Source organism: Erpetoichthys calabaricus, chromosome 10 (assembly GCF_900747795.2).
Source record: "Erpetoichthys calabaricus chromosome 10, fErpCal1.3, whole genome shotgun sequence".
NCBI classification, from domain to species: Eukaryota; Metazoa; Chordata; class Cladistia; order Polypteriformes; family Polypteridae; genus Erpetoichthys; species Erpetoichthys calabaricus.
The window spans coordinates 99,719,198-99,734,950 of record NC_041403.2 but is presented as its reverse complement, the minus strand read 5'-3'; the positions used below and the strand labels follow the sequence as shown (position 1 = coordinate 99,734,950).

Sequence of the window (15,753 nt, the reverse complement as noted above, 5' to 3'; positions counted from 1 at the left end):
TTTGTGCTTTAAGTCAGCCACTTGCTGTCACTTAGCACCACAAGTCCTTTCGCTGAGACACTTGCCCATTTCAAATTTCCAGTCTGGCCTGGCCAATCTAAACATGTTCTGCTGGATTGCCAGCTTGTCAAGGATTAGCTGCCTGTTCGTTATAGTGCTCTGCTCTGCCAAAAAGCACAAAACAACAAAAAATAAATAGCAAACATCTTTCTTCATCACTCAGCTGGACAGCAAACACTACACGCTTGTTATTGCCATTTCCATAATCCTCTGTTCGCGTCATCTTGTCACACAGACAGTTGCATCCACCTGTTCCCTGGCAGCAGAATAAATGCTTGTGTGCTGTGTTCCGTGCTTCTGTGCGATTAAATCATTTAGCATTTAATTTGGAAAATGATAAAGGTATACTCTGCATACAAAGAAAAATATGACTAAATAAAATGCGGAATGGAACAAACTAATTATAACAAATACAACTGACTGAAAAAATTTGGAAGCATGGTGGGAGAGATTCAGTCAATCATAATGGAGTCAACCTTTCATAGCTTCTAAACATAAATATAAATTTATACATTTGAATGTCTTGTGTGATGGCTATATTACTGATGAAACTGCTTGCAAAATGTATCTATTAGTATTGCAAGTAAACTCCTTTTTATAAATTCTATTTACGTTAAACTGTAATGCACAATCCAAACACGAACTGCTCTATAAATACAATCAATATTACTTCTGCTAATGACTTTTGCTACCTTTCTGTAGTTAAATGTACTCTGTCAATTAATATTTATTTGTTAAAGTAACTTTAACCTCTCCTTGTTCACTGGAACTCTGCTCAACCTTATAAATATTGAGGTGAAAAATCACTTTTATGCATCATATACAAGGAACTGGTAGTTAAATGCTACCTTTGCATTGCACATTCTGACTCTGTTATTGCAAGGTATGGAGTAAATGTTAACTTTAAGTAATTTTTTTACAAAGTGAAGGACATTTGATTTATTTCAGTTTGTTGTATTTTTATACATGTTTTCACATATTTAGAACATATTTAGAACCATAACATGGAAGCAATAAAGGAGTAAATCTTTCAATGTCTGCACAGGTAAGCATGCACCATTGGATAAACATCTGAGGATCTCACAGTCTTTTATAAGAGACCGACTATTATATACTGTAGCTGCCAAGTTGGCTGCCTTTAACCTCCTAATTATTCTACAGTACTAATACATGTTTGCACTGATTGGTTGAGCTGAACTCAACAAACCAATCAGATTGCTGGATGCTAAAGTGTGCACTGATATTTACTTAAAGTTACAGAATGCAAACTGATGTATTTAGACTTTTCTGCATTTATGCATTAAACACAGTTAAATGAATATTAAGCTGTATGAAGCTTCCGTTGTGCTTTATGTATTAGGACTTTTGCTATTTTTGTTATTTATTATCATCACCTTTAAATTAAGTCTCTTGAGGAGATGGTAATTTACTTCCCATATTTCAGGAACATAATCAAATGTTTACGCTCCCAGCATGCATTCCAAAAAGGTTGCCTTTTTAGCTGCATGTGTGAATGTGCAAATTCAACTGAAATCCAATATATGAATCATAAATTTGAGGCAGCACTGGACCAGAATAATAAGTGTGAAAGAACAGTGTGATTTATATACTGCACATGAGAGCATTCAGTATTTTTTGTCCCCACTTTTGATAATATTTGGCGTTCTATATTTAGTGCCTAAACAGAGATAGTTAATTCTGACCAATGCTGCCTAGTATCTCAAATTATTATTTTTCCTTTACCACGTGTACATCTTGGTTAGTTATTTCTTTTATGGATACAAAGTTTTATCTTCTCTAATGTCCAAGCAAACTACTCTCAAAGTGCACATTTCACTGCCTTATTATCCCCCCCTGCAATGATTGCTGCTTTCTCATGGGCTCTCTTATACTATAAACTGCCCAGCTTTCTTCTTTTGGAGTTTTCTGACCTATTTTATAATGTGTGCCTGTAGTTGCAGAAAAGTAAGGTGAAAATCCATATAAATAGAGACTATTGTGATCTTGAAAGAATCCAGGTGGATTGCAGGCACAAAATATGCCAAGGCAGTTATCAAGCCAAATGAAGGACTCAGAATGTGATCCATTAAACAAGTAGCTGTGTTTGTTAATAATTATATTTTCTCAAAATATTTTTGCAAATTGATAACATTTTACCTTTTTGCTGGGCACTTTTCCATTTTCTACACACTTTCCGCTGTGTCGTTAAGTTGTTCTTTTTAATTAGTCTGGAAGCTACTTTTGCATATTAGCATATGATAGAGTTGCTTCATAAACTGCAGCAGTAGCATATAATTGAAAATGCAAAATACTGTTCAAGATTGGACTTGTGATTCTCAATATCCAGTACACCACCTGCACTATCCCACAGGTAATGCAACAAGGTCACATTTACAGATAGCACACCTACAGTGCCAAGCAGCAACAGAGTAACTTTGTTTGTGTCCGATTACCCCGCTGACATTTTTGAAGCCTAAATCTTCTATCACTGCACTGCTATGGGTTTGGTCACAATTGTTGTTCTAGTTAGAAAATAATTTATAGTAAGTAATTTACAGTCATATGAAAAAGTTTGGGAACCCCTCTTAATTCTTTGGATTTTGGTTTATCATTGGCTGAGCTTTCAAAGTAGCAACTTCCTTTTAATATATGACATGCCTTATGGAAACAGTAGTATTTCAGCAGTGACATTAACTTTATTGGATTAACAGAAAATATGCAATATGCATCATAACAAAATTAGACAGGTGCATAAATTTGGGCACCCCAACAGAGATATTACATCAATACTTAGTTGAGCCTCCTTTTGCAAATATAACAGCCTCTAGACGCCTCCTATAGCCTTTGATAAGTGTCTGGATTCTGGATGGAGGTATTTTTGACCATTCTTCCATACAAAATCTCTCCAGTTCAGTTAAATTTGATGGCTGCCGAGCATGGACAGCCTGCTTCAAATCATCCCATAGATTTTCGATGATATTCAAGTCAGGGGACTTTGACGGCCATTCCAGGACATTGTACTTCTCCCTCTGCATGAATGCCTTTGTAGATTTTCGAAATGTGTTTTGGGTCATTGTCTTGTTGGAATATCCAACCCCTGCGTAACTTCAACTTTGTGACTGATGTTTGAACATTATCCTGAAGAATTTTTTGATATTGGGTTGAATTCTTCCGACCCTCGACTAACAAGGGCCCCAGTCCCTGAACTAGCCACACAGCCCCACAGCATGATGGAACCTCCACCAAATTTGACATTAGGTAGCAGGTGTTTTTCTTGGAATGTGGTGTTATTGTTCCGCCATGCAAAGCACTTTTTGTTATGACCAAATAAATCAATTTTTGTCTCATCAGTCCAAAGCACTTTGTTCCAAAATTAATCTGGCTTGTCTAATTGAGCATTTCCATACAACAAGCAACTCTGTTTGTGGCTTCTTTCTCATCACCCTGCCATACAGATGTTCTTTGTGCAAATTGCGCTGAATTGTAGAACGATGTAACAGATACACCATCTGCAGCAAGATGTTCTTGCAGGTCTTTGGAGGTGATCTGTGGGTTGTCTGTAACCATTCTCACAATCCTGCACATATGCCGCTCCTGTATTTTTCTTGGCCTGCCAGACCTGGGTCTAACAGCAACTGTGCCTGTGGCCTTCCATTTCCTGATTACATTCCTTACAGTTGAAAATGACAGTTTAAACCTCTGAGATAGCTTTTTGCAGCCTTCCCCTAAACCATGATACTGAACAATCTTTGTTTTCAGATCTTTTGACAGTTGCTTTGAGGATCCCATGCTGTCACTCTTCAGAGGAGAGTCAAAGGGAAGCACAACTTGCAATTGACCACCTTAAATACCTTTTCTCATGATTGGATACACCTGTCTATGAAGTTCAAGGCTTAACGAGCTAATCCAACCAATTTGGTGTTGCAAGTAATCAGTATTGAGCAGTTACATGCATTCAAATCAGCAAAATTACAAGGATACCCACATTTTTGCACAGCCAGTTTTTCACATTTGATTTCATTTTATACAACTAAATACTGCTTCACTAAAAATCTTTGTTCAGAAAACACCCCAGTATTCAGATGTTCCTAGGAAATGAAAGACATACCACTGTTATCTTTCTTGTTGAAAGTAGAGTAAATTATTATGCAGGCTGAGAGGAGTTCCCAAACTTTTTCATATGACTGTATATGGTAATCTTTAGTTTCCTGCCAGATAGGCATGAGTTGAGATAAATGTAGATTAGTGGGCTTTTTAACACTTGGAAATACTGTACAATAAAAGTATAAAATGAAAAGATGTTTCACTTGTTTACATATGAGAAATGTAATGCTAGCGGCAATATTTAAAAACTGAAGAGCAGATTTCCAAAAAGGAATCATCTACTTATTTTGTTCAATATAATTGGGGTTCAATTTGTGCATTTTTTTATTTAATTCATTAAAGTGTAGTGCACTTCACCTTGCTTTGACAATAATCATAGTAGTATGGACAGACGCAAGTAGAAATTTGTGCATTAGAACTGCTTGTACAAACTCAGCAATGTTGCTCCAAACAACAGGAACAATATGAAGTGTTCAATTAGGCAAATACAACTACATTTTAGAATGCAGGGCTAGTTAAGTAGATAGCACGTCTTTTGTGTCATATAGCCAATCAAGAACATGCTCCGAATTAATCAGGGACAAATATCTTGATGTGTGTCATTTAGTGAGCATCATCTACTGAGTATATTATACTTCTTACACTCTACCAATGTTGTAAAGTGTCTTTACTCTTGTCTGCCACAGAAATGTGTGGTATGGTGAGACCAATTAACATCTGATAGATGTCAATGACATGTCAGTTGAGAAATTATCAATAAACACTACTAAAATGCGTATAGTCTATTAGAAATGGTTGAGACCTCAATAACAAAATCTGATTTATCCTTATTTTGGCAGCCTAGGAACAAGGCGACCGGCAGCAAAATAACATAGATAACATTGCACAATTAGGCTGGGTGGCTTTTTGGCCTTGGAACAGCTGGAAGTTTATGTTGTCCTGCATATCATCAGCTGAAGGTTTTATTTTCCTCTTTTCCTTGGACATCTGACAGTAGCATTAGACTTACTATTATGACCAGTAGAAGTTTTGATAATTAGTTTAGTTGATAGTAATTTAATTCATTTTTTTTCACTTATTTGTTTATCTGCATTGTGTATTTGTCTAGTCTATTATTTTTGCAACTTATTTATTTGCCTGCTTCATTGTAATTTTTTTTCTTTAACATCTTGTAAGGCACTTAGAGCTACACAATTTGTATAAAATGTGCAATATAAATTAATGTTGCTGTAAGCAACACTCAGGCTATCACATGCCTCCATAATTTTGTGACGTGACTGCCATAACTTGTCTAATGTTGAGACTACTTAACATTTCTGCCTTTGCTCATTTTATTTGTCTCTCAAAGAAGTATTAACTTCCCAACCTCACTTTGTTTTGCACACAAGTTTTGTCACATCCATTCCAAATACATTACAGTTTGCTATTTCCAATTAAGAACTCATCTGAGCAAGTGTTCAATATCATGTATGTCATTTTATCCTGTATATGTGCTTTTACAGATGAAATGAGGTATTCAAGGTCCTGTATTGCTTGTTTTGAGTACTGCATGTTACATGAAAACATCAAGTATATGCCAAAGCTCATGGCGCACCCTGAGCTAAGTGATGTTTGCAGGGCAGAGCCCATTTTTGGTGTGGGCAAATGGGAGAAGTGTTCCTATTAGACAGTAAAACAGTAAAAAACATTTAAAAAGTCAGTACCATATTAAAGAAATACACAGACTCTGTTTGGACAGTGTCAAAAGTCCTAAGCTTGGGTAATGTAAGACAGGTTGCTTATCATTGCCTTGAGCATGGGAAAGGCGCTATATAAATAAAATGTATTATTATTATTATTATTATCATTATCAACTTTTCATTCTTTGTTCAGAGATGGATGGATCAATGAAGATGCATCCTTTTGCATTTTAAAATAATGCCCTATGGTCATCAACGCTGAATGCTCCCACTTATTTGAATTTGTTCCTGCAATAATAGTTGCACTTAAATTTTTACCCTTGGTCTTTTTTGATGTGCATCTTTGTAAAGTCCTCTCCAAGATTCCTTGGAAAATTATAAGTTGTGAACATAGAGATAGTTCTACCATAGGAAGCAGACATTTATGAGTCACTGGTTGATTGGATCACATTTCTTCAATATTTGCATGATGATCACCTTCTGAAGCTGAAAGCCGATGATGGATGAACATCACACAAATAATTTCTGTTGAGTCTATTCCAGCAGTAGCAACGAGCACCAATAGTAACAACATAAAAAAAAAAACAAAAGCCCCCTGCTCACACATTAATCTTGTTGACGTTATGTCTAGAAATTATTTGTATGTCATGGAGCCATCACAATGTTTCCTCACTTCTCTGTTCTTAACTTTTGAAGAACATTATCATCTCCCGAGTTTCACTATGCATGTGTAAAGGCTGTAAGCAGATTGTAGGTGTTCAGATAAACTGCAGTCACGAGGGTGCTATACACAGTAAGGATGGGACTAGACAGGGTCTTTGTAAACAGAGACAAAACACACTGGTAGGAATGTAAAACATTGTATCATTTTGTGAAACTGGACGCTGCTAGAAAGTGATTTGTCCTTAAAGATATTGATGTCACAGAATAGCAGGAGGTGGTTTAACAGAACTCAATAGGTGGCAATGGTATGGCTATATAAAATGTGTTATGCCCCTGCTGCATTTCATAAAGGTCAGGGTGCCTTTGGTCTGGCCCTTTAAGTGCAGTGTTACAGAAATTCAACAACAAATTCAAATTGTGTACATAGTACCATGAGATTTATGCTTGCCTGTTTTCCAAAGACTAGTGAGAGTACAAAACCAACAAAAGACAATGAATATAAGCAACATATGATGTTCTGTAAGTACAAACATCAGGTACACTCACACTGTTGTTTGTACCATTACCTGTTGAGTGACCTTATGGCCTGAGAATAAAACATGTCCAAGAATCTAGCAGAAGGAATATTAATGTTCCTGTACTGTTGCTAGAATGTAGCAGGTGCAGGCTAGCTGTGGTCTTTAATAATAGTACTGTTAAAGTCATCTTGAATAGTATTGCCTTTAACAGCACTGTTATACCTTGCTGATGTAAGTTTTGTGTTGTCGTGGAGAGAAGGGAGCTGTATAGATTTTTGGTCCTGAGTTGAGCAGTTGCCATTCCACTATATTATGCAGTAAGTACAGATGAACTCCACAATGGTGCACACATATGGACACTCCTAGCCTTTCCTTCTACTGCTTAGGAACTAAAGATGTTGGAGAGCCTTCTTGGTGATAACCGATATGTGTTGTGTCCATTTTATATCATCAATGAGGATAACCCCAATATACTGTATTTAGACTAGTTCACTCCCTCTTTAGTATCCCTGACAATACAAATGAGATTATTTTCTGCCTCCTGGACCCTGTGGCAGGATAGCCCCAGGACTTAAAGAGGATCTGCTTGACTCCAGAAGTGATTCTGGGGGTATATCCCTGGAAGTAACCACAGATTGAGGCTTATGACCAGCTGCTAGGTTGCTAGTTGCACTTTGAGATGGAAGGACTGGTGTTGACAAGGAGGTAGGGAGGACAGAGGTGCGGTATAAGAGGTATGGAAAGTGTGTGTGCGTGAGAGAAAAGATTTTAGTGTGGCACCCTAGTGGAGACTGAACCACCTTTTGTAGTTTTCTGTTCTTTTTTTTAACGAGTCGTTGTATTCATTCCTTGTGTGTGTGCTTTATTATTATTATTAATATTATTATTATCATTATTATTATTGTTGTTGTTGTTATAATGATAATAATAATAACAACAGTGGCTTAACTGGCATTATTGTGGATTGCTTGATACTATGAGAACATTTCCTTTTTACCATGATGTATAAATCTGGTGATTTAAAGGCAAATCTACAGTTAATATGGAATTCAATTTGGGCTGTTGGCATATATTTGCATCCTAAACTCTATTTTGCTGTATGAGTTTACGTGGGATAATAAATTGATCTTTGCTTACATTGTAAGACAACGTAATGTAATCAATTAAAAGCCCAATTGTGTTGCACAGTCCCAGTAGTGACTCTATGACACCTTGGTGTGTCCCACTGTCCTGCGCTGATCCAATCCAATTAAAAGTGACAGCCCATAGATGTGAGCACAGTGTGTGTGTTGCACTTTCTGAGTGAGGTTCACCTGTGGAATTCTTGATGTTTTGTCAACATGCAGTGGAATTTGCATGTTAATGTTTCTTTCACCTTTCGACACGGTGCACTTTTAATTAGCAATTAAAATATGCAAATGGAAAGATAGTATGGTTACATATAATTCAACTAACTGGATTAATTGGAAAGATTTGTTTGATTGAAAGGGAAACCCAGCTGTTTCATTGACAGCTTTTAGCTGGAGAAGAACAGACTTCTTTATTTATGTAATAATTACAGACATAATGGACACAAGTGGTCTTACAAATTCTTACATGAACTAATTTTTCTGTCTTAACAGTACATAGTTTTAGTTTTAATCATGTATATTTAGATATTTTTTGTTGTTTAAGAGAGTCAGTGCCTCTAAGGAAAATGGTTGGCAGCCGTTGCTCGCAGTGTCTACTATTCTGGCTGGGGTTCCAGAGGTAGTAGTTTACTTGGATGACATTGTAGTCCATGGTGCAGATAATGCTGTCCATGTCAAGCAACCTTTTCAGCTCTTAGCCACCATAACCTTACATTAAATGTAGATAAGTGCTTGTTTGATACATCCGAAGTTGACATTATTGAGTTCCAGCCATTCACCGTGTACCAGTACCAACTTCAGCCTCACAGTTGGCCTCATTTCCTGGGATGATGGGGTACTATGCTCTGGCAGCTGCTTAAAAAAGAGGAAGCCTGGGGTTAGACTGCATACCATATGGAAACCTTTCACAAACTTAGAGTTGCTTACTACTTCACCAGTCTTGGCACATTGTAAATTGGGCAGTCCAATTATTGTAACTTGTGATGTATCTGCTTCAGCAGTTGACATAGTCCTTTCACAGATACAAGAAGGAGTGGAGAAGTCTGTGGCTCTTGCTTTCCATGCACTGAGCCCTAACGAACATAAATATTTAGTAGGAGAAAAAGAGGCTCTTGCATGTGTATGAACCTATGAAAAGTGGCATAACTACCTTTATGGTCATCTATTTACATTATGAACTGAACTCTAGGCCCTAACATTTTTGATGTCCTATGCTTGCTCAGGTCACAAGTTGCTACACATGCACCACTGGGGTGAGTGTCTCCAGACGTAAAATTTTAAGTTATAGTTTACCCCAAAACAGGAAATGGAGTGGCTGATTTGTTGTCACGTTCTGTTCTTCAACCTCCTATCATTATGCAGATCAATCACAAGGGTATCTGATTCACTTGCTGCACTCTTCATTGCAAAATCTGGTGTCATTTCAGGAACTTACAAAATAATCTGCATTGGATCCAGTTTTCACATCCCTACAACAGTATATTGCTAATGGCTGGCCCTCAAAAGTGTACCCTGAGCTCCAGTCTTACATCCGACTTACATCATGTTGGAATGAGAGTTGTCTAGCATTTGGACATTACACTGTTGTTGACAGCAGCCTCAGGGGTTGGGTTTTGGCCATGGCCCATGAGGGACACCTTGGAATTAACTATAAAATACAGATGATGATGTAAATAAACTAAAGCAACGCTACAGGGACCTAAGCTGGTAGCCTGGCATTGACTGAGACTTAGAGGAACTTCTGCATAACTGGGCATCATGTTTAATAAATGGTAAGACTGGGCCCCCACCAATGTCATCCCTCTAACCCTTGGCCTGGCCTGGCCTGGTCCATCTTGGCAACACATTCAAGTAGATATCTGTGGCGAATTAAAAGGTGTGCCATATCACCAGCGCTTCTTGGCAGTAGCATACGACCTCCATTCAAAGTGGCCAGAGTTCATTTCCATAGGCTCAGTCGCAGCAGAGACTTTCATTGGTTTCCTGGATGTACTGTTTACTCGCTGGGGGTTACCAAAATATGTTACAACAGATAACAGTCCACAATTTATTTCTGCCTTGTTCACTGCTTTTGACTAAAATGGGGTATATGCCACATTAAAACTGCCTTCTATCACCCCCAGGGCTAATGGAGGGAAGAACATTTTTAATCAGACTCTAAAAATGGTCTCAGGGCCCACCTGGCCCAAGGTTCCTCTTTTAATGAAGCACTGTCACAGACCGTGCTGCATTATTGAACTGCTCAACATATTACAACTGCCGTTTCTCCAGCCAAAGTTATGTTCGGCTGTGAGTTGGAAGTACCTTTGCACAGGCTTCATCCCCCTTCAAGTCAGTTGAATAAACAGTGCAAAAACAACAAGCAAACTCTCAGCATGAGTTTAAGAGGAGGAGGAGAACATGAATTCCCTATTTTAAGGTGATGGACTGAGTCAGGGTCCACTGCCCATACCGATCTGACAAGCTTCACTCCTTCTTGGGGGTATTTTCCGTACGTCGCTTAAATCATCCGAGATCAGATGCCTCATCTTGGATGAGTTAATGCCAGTGAAACTCATCCGGGATAAGTCGGTTTTTCAAACGCAGCCGTGTAGTGGATTAGTTTAGCTGGATCTAATCATCCGAGATGAATGCGCGCGCCCACACTAATTGAAAAGCCCCTATATATTGAGTCTAGAAAACATGATCAGCAAGTCTTTGATAGGCTATAACAAAATGACGAAAGAACGGGCACATTTTTTTTTTTCACACAAGCGGAGCAAGACCTTTTATTCGAAGGACATGAAGAATTTCAAGATTTAATATGCACAAGGGGTAACACTGCAAAAGCAGCCCAAACCAGAAAAGACGGCTGGGAAAAAATGGCCAACAAATTAAACGCGTGTGCATTGTACTTACTGAAAGCAGCGTTTCATTTCCTATGTGTCAGAATAATTATTATTTAATATGTCATAATTCCAGATCAAACGTGAGCACAACGAGAACACGGGAACAGGTTAAAGTGAAGTACAAGAATATACTTCAAACTGGTAAATATTGGTATATAACAATTTAAACAATTGTTGACATAAAGAATCATATATAATGTAAAGAACATTAATTTTAAAGTTAATAAGAAGGCAGACAAGCAAAAAACAGGTGGAGGTCCACCTAACCCCTTCAGAAGAGTTGGCTCTCCAGCAAAATGCCCATCGCCCTGTTTCTGAGGGCATTCCACGGGGAAGCTCCTCCTCAGAACCAGTGAACCAGTGAACGGTGAAGCTATGACTGAATGAATTCCATGTACTGACACTGATTAAGTGTGTGAGCTAATTCTTGCTCGGAGCAGGTTTGTTCTACGTAAACAAGGATTGGTTTACACACGTAATCGGTGATGGTGCTTGGAAGTCATCCAGTCATGGCTTCGCCGTTCATGAATGAGCGACCAATTGATATTGGTGCGCAAATTATACGAAGAGAATTTCATATAGAGAGGGTTTTGCGTGATCGGCAAGATCCTTTATTGCTCCCGGAGGAAATTCTTTTCGAAAGATACCGCATTAGCCGAGGGGGAATATTGTACCTCAAAGATTTATTAGCACCTTATAGTCAAACTCGGCAAAGTCGGGCTCTCACAACCACACAGACAGTAGGCATTGCTTTGAGGTTTCTTGCAAGCGGCACTTTTTTATATACTGTAGGCGATGCGGAAAATCTAACTAAAAGTGCAGTTTGCCAGGCAATTCATAAAGTCTGTTTGGCTCTGAAATATTTCCTTCGGGTTTTCATAGTGTTTCCTGGACACCTGTGTGTGCAGACAATAAAAGAGGCGTTTCATGCCATTGCAGGTAGGTAATACACAGGCTAAAACACCCACAGTTCCATAAAGAATCTCACAATCAGCCTAACATTCTCATTACCAGGATTTCCAAATGTGATTGGGGCACATGGAACTGATCAGAGTGGAGTTTGATCAAACATTATTTGGAAAATGTACCTCTCCTCCTAATGAATAATCAGACACAGTGTCTTCATCAAATATTTGACCTTCGTCAATATCTCGTTGGTCAGACACAGGTTTAAGGGATATGATATTCCCTGCAACTGACCCAACAAAAAAGAGGTCTATATGGAACATACCTATGGCACACATGGAGGACAAATATATGCAATGACCATCCTTTACCTGAAATGAAGTGACCACTGCATCCTGCCACTGGTTCTGAGGAGGAGCTTCCCCCTGGAATGCCCTTAGAAACAGGGCGATGGGCAATTTGCTGGAGAGCCAACTCTTCTGCAGGGGTTAGGTGTGGACCGCGTGGACCTCCACCTGTTTTTTGCTTGACACACTTTCCTGAGTGCATTTTTACATTATCATTGTAAAAGTACACCTAAAACCTTTATCCAAGCTCAGCTTGCTAATTGGCTGTCTTTTTTCCAGCTATCTATGGCAGTGCAGACATAGTGCAAAGTCGGCAGTGGGTAGAGACAAAAGTACATTTCTTGAAGATGCACTTTCAGATGTCAGGTTGCCAAGTGCACAATCTGAATTGTTTCATATTTAGATGCATATACAGAAGTTAGGAATAACATTGTTGCCCATACCCAGTACTGTGCTCATTCAACATCATGGGGTTGCAGGCTGACTTATTAACTGTGGAGTTGTTATGAATTGAGTTACCAGTCAAAATTGTAGAAGGTGATGAGAAAAAGCTGTTGCTGTGCTGAAGTTGTTAGAACAAAATGTTCACATGAAGGACATCAGCTGGCAATTATGGCAGTTTGTAGTGGTACACAGCTGATTCTCAACTGATAGTGCAACATGAGTGGGGAGTGACAGTAATCGGCACAGCGTCCTGGAATTTAAGCAAAGTAAATCTTTACTGGGCTCATCCTGCTCACAGGTACAGTATATTGAAACTTTTAACAACCAGAAGAATATTAACCACATAACAAAACACTGCAGGAATGCTTCTGCACAATTAGACCTGCCTTATAGTGATAGTGTATGTTTCATAAAACAATAGGTGGAGCATTGTCATCACAAGGCCAAAGAATGTTTGGGATTTCCTCGCTAGAATTCATAATCTTTTGCAGAAAAATCAGGATCATTTTTTATTTGTCATATCCCTTGTGGATGGTGGAATGAATAACATGAACATATATTTTGACTATAATCTCAATAAACATTTGTTTAATATCCTTAGGAAACATTCTGTGTACTGGCAGCATGTACACATATGTGATCTGTTCCTGATTGAACCAAAATTTCATCCTGTTAATTTCAACTCTCTGTTTTCTCCACAGCCTGTTGACTTTGAAATGAATAGAGCCTTCATGCTAACAGTGATCGTCTCAAACCAGGCTCAGCTGGCCAATGGCATCCAATCTTCTTTCCAGTCAACGGCAGGCGTCACCATTTCAGTGATGGATTCCAATGAAGCTCCACAATTTCCTACAAACCCCAGGCTGATCCGTTTTGAAGAAGGTGTACCTGCAGGGACAGCTCTGACCACTTTCTCTGCTGCAGACCCTGACCGATTCATGCCACAGACAATCAGGTAAACAATCTTTCTTTCTGGTACTAAATTGGATTAACATTTTGAAAAAAAAACTTCAAGTTCCCATTTTTTTACCTGCCCTTCCCATGTTCAAAACTTAACAGCTCAATGAGTAACAGCAAGATACTTTATATGTTGACAGAGCTATTTAAAGCAGGTAGTTGTGTAGCAATGGATCCTGTCATGGTGCATATTGGAGGGTTTTAAGATTTTGAACACAGGCAAAGTAATGGTTGTTACTATGATTGTATCAGGAACAATACCTCCATTGGGGTTTTAATGCACAAAAATGTCACTGATGTAACAATGTCAAAGATGCATTGATAATCAGCAACCAGTCAAAGTCAAAGCAAGAAGACTGTAATGTAAAGGAATTTAGAGAGTCTAACTCGACTTGTGCCAATATACAGGTGCTGGTCATAAAATTAGAATATCATGACAAAGTTGATTTATTTCAGTAATTCCATTCAAAAAGTGAAACTTGTATATTAGATTCATTCATTACACACAGACTGATGTATTTCAAATGTTTATTTCTTTTAATGTTGATGATTATAACTGACAACTAATGAAAGTCCCAAATTCAGTATCTCGGAAAATTAGAATATTGTGAAAAGGTTCAATATTGAAGACACCTTGTGCCACACTCTAATCAGCTAATTAACTCAAAAGCCTTTAAATGGTCTCTCAGTCTAGTTCTGTAGGCTACACAATCATGGGGAAGACTGCTGACTTGACAGTTGTCCAAAAGACGACCATTGACACCTTGCACAAGGAGGGCAAACACAAAAGGTCATTGCTAAAGAGGCTGGCTGTTCACAGAGCTCTGTGTCCAAGCACATTAATAGAGAGGCGAAGGGAAGGACAAGATGTGGTAGAAAAAAGTGTACAAGCAATAGGGATAACCGCACCCTGGAGAGGATTGTGAAACAAAACCCATTCAAAAATGTGGGGGAGATTCACAAAGAGTGGACTGCAGCTGGAGTCAGTGCTTCAAGAACCACCACACACAGACGTATGCAAGACGTGGGTTTCAGCTGTCGCATTCCTTGTGTCAAGCCACTCTTGAACAAGAGACAGCGTCAGAAGTGTCTTGACTTTGGACTGCTGCTGAGTGGTCCAAAGTTATGTTCTATGATGAAAGTAAATTTTGCATTTCCTTTGGAAATCAAGGTCCCAGAGTCTGGAGGAAGAGAGGAGAGACACAGAATCCACGTTGCGTGAAGTCCAGTGTAAAGTTTCCACAGTCAGTGATGGTTTGGGGTGCCACGTCATCTGCTGGTGTTGGTCCATTGTGTTTTCTGAGGTCCAAGGTCAACGCAGCCGTCTACCAGGAAGTTTTAGAGCACTTCATGCTTCCTGCTGTTGACGAACTTTCTGGAGATGCAGATTTCATTTTCCAACAGGACCTGGCACCTGCACACAGTGCTAAAGCTACCAGTACCTGGTTTAAGGACCATGGTATCCCTGTTCTTGATTGGCCAGCAAACTCGCCTGATCTTAACCACATAGAAAATCTATGGGGTATTGTGAAGAGGAAGATGTAATACGCCAGACCCAACAATTCAGAAGAGCTGAAGGCCACTATCAGAGCAACATGGGCTCTCATAACACCTGAGCAGTGCCACAGACTGATCGACTCCATGCCACGCCGCATTGCTGCAGTAATCCAGGCCAAAGGAGCCCCAACTAAATATTGAGTGCTGTACATGCTCATACTTTTCATGTTCATACCTTTCAGTTGGCCAACATTTCTAAAAATCCTTTTTTTGCATTGGTCTTAATTGATATTCTAATTTTCCGAGATACTGAATTTGGGACTTTCATTAGTTGTCAGTTATAATCATCAACATTAAAAGAAATAAACATTTGAAATACATCAGTCTGTGTGTAATGAATGAATCTAATATACAAGTTTCACTTTTTGAATGGAATTACTGAAATAAATCAACTTTGTCATGATATTCTAATTTTATGACCAGCACCTGTAGTTGTTTTAACAGCTCAGTACAACAGTGAAATCAAGAAAGAACTTTCAGAATGAGCAACTTGTTGTACC

General features: G+C 38.7%; 1 protein-coding gene across 2 annotated transcripts in view; it reads left to right on the top strand.

Moving 5' to 3' along the window:
- Positions 1–15,753, top strand: part of LOC114658415 (cadherin-4-like) — a 2,147,065-nt gene that overhangs the window by 1,043,228 nt on the left and 1,088,084 nt on the right. For both annotated transcript variants that reach the window (XR_007936098.1, XM_051932859.1), the window contains exon 11: positions 13,441–13,694. Coding sequence is in view for 1 of the 2 variants with exons in the window: in XM_051932859.1 (XP_051788819.1) it covers positions 13,441–13,694 (254 nt within the window). In the remaining variant the exon portion in view is untranslated. The remainder of the gene's footprint in view (positions 1–13,440; positions 13,695–15,753) is intronic.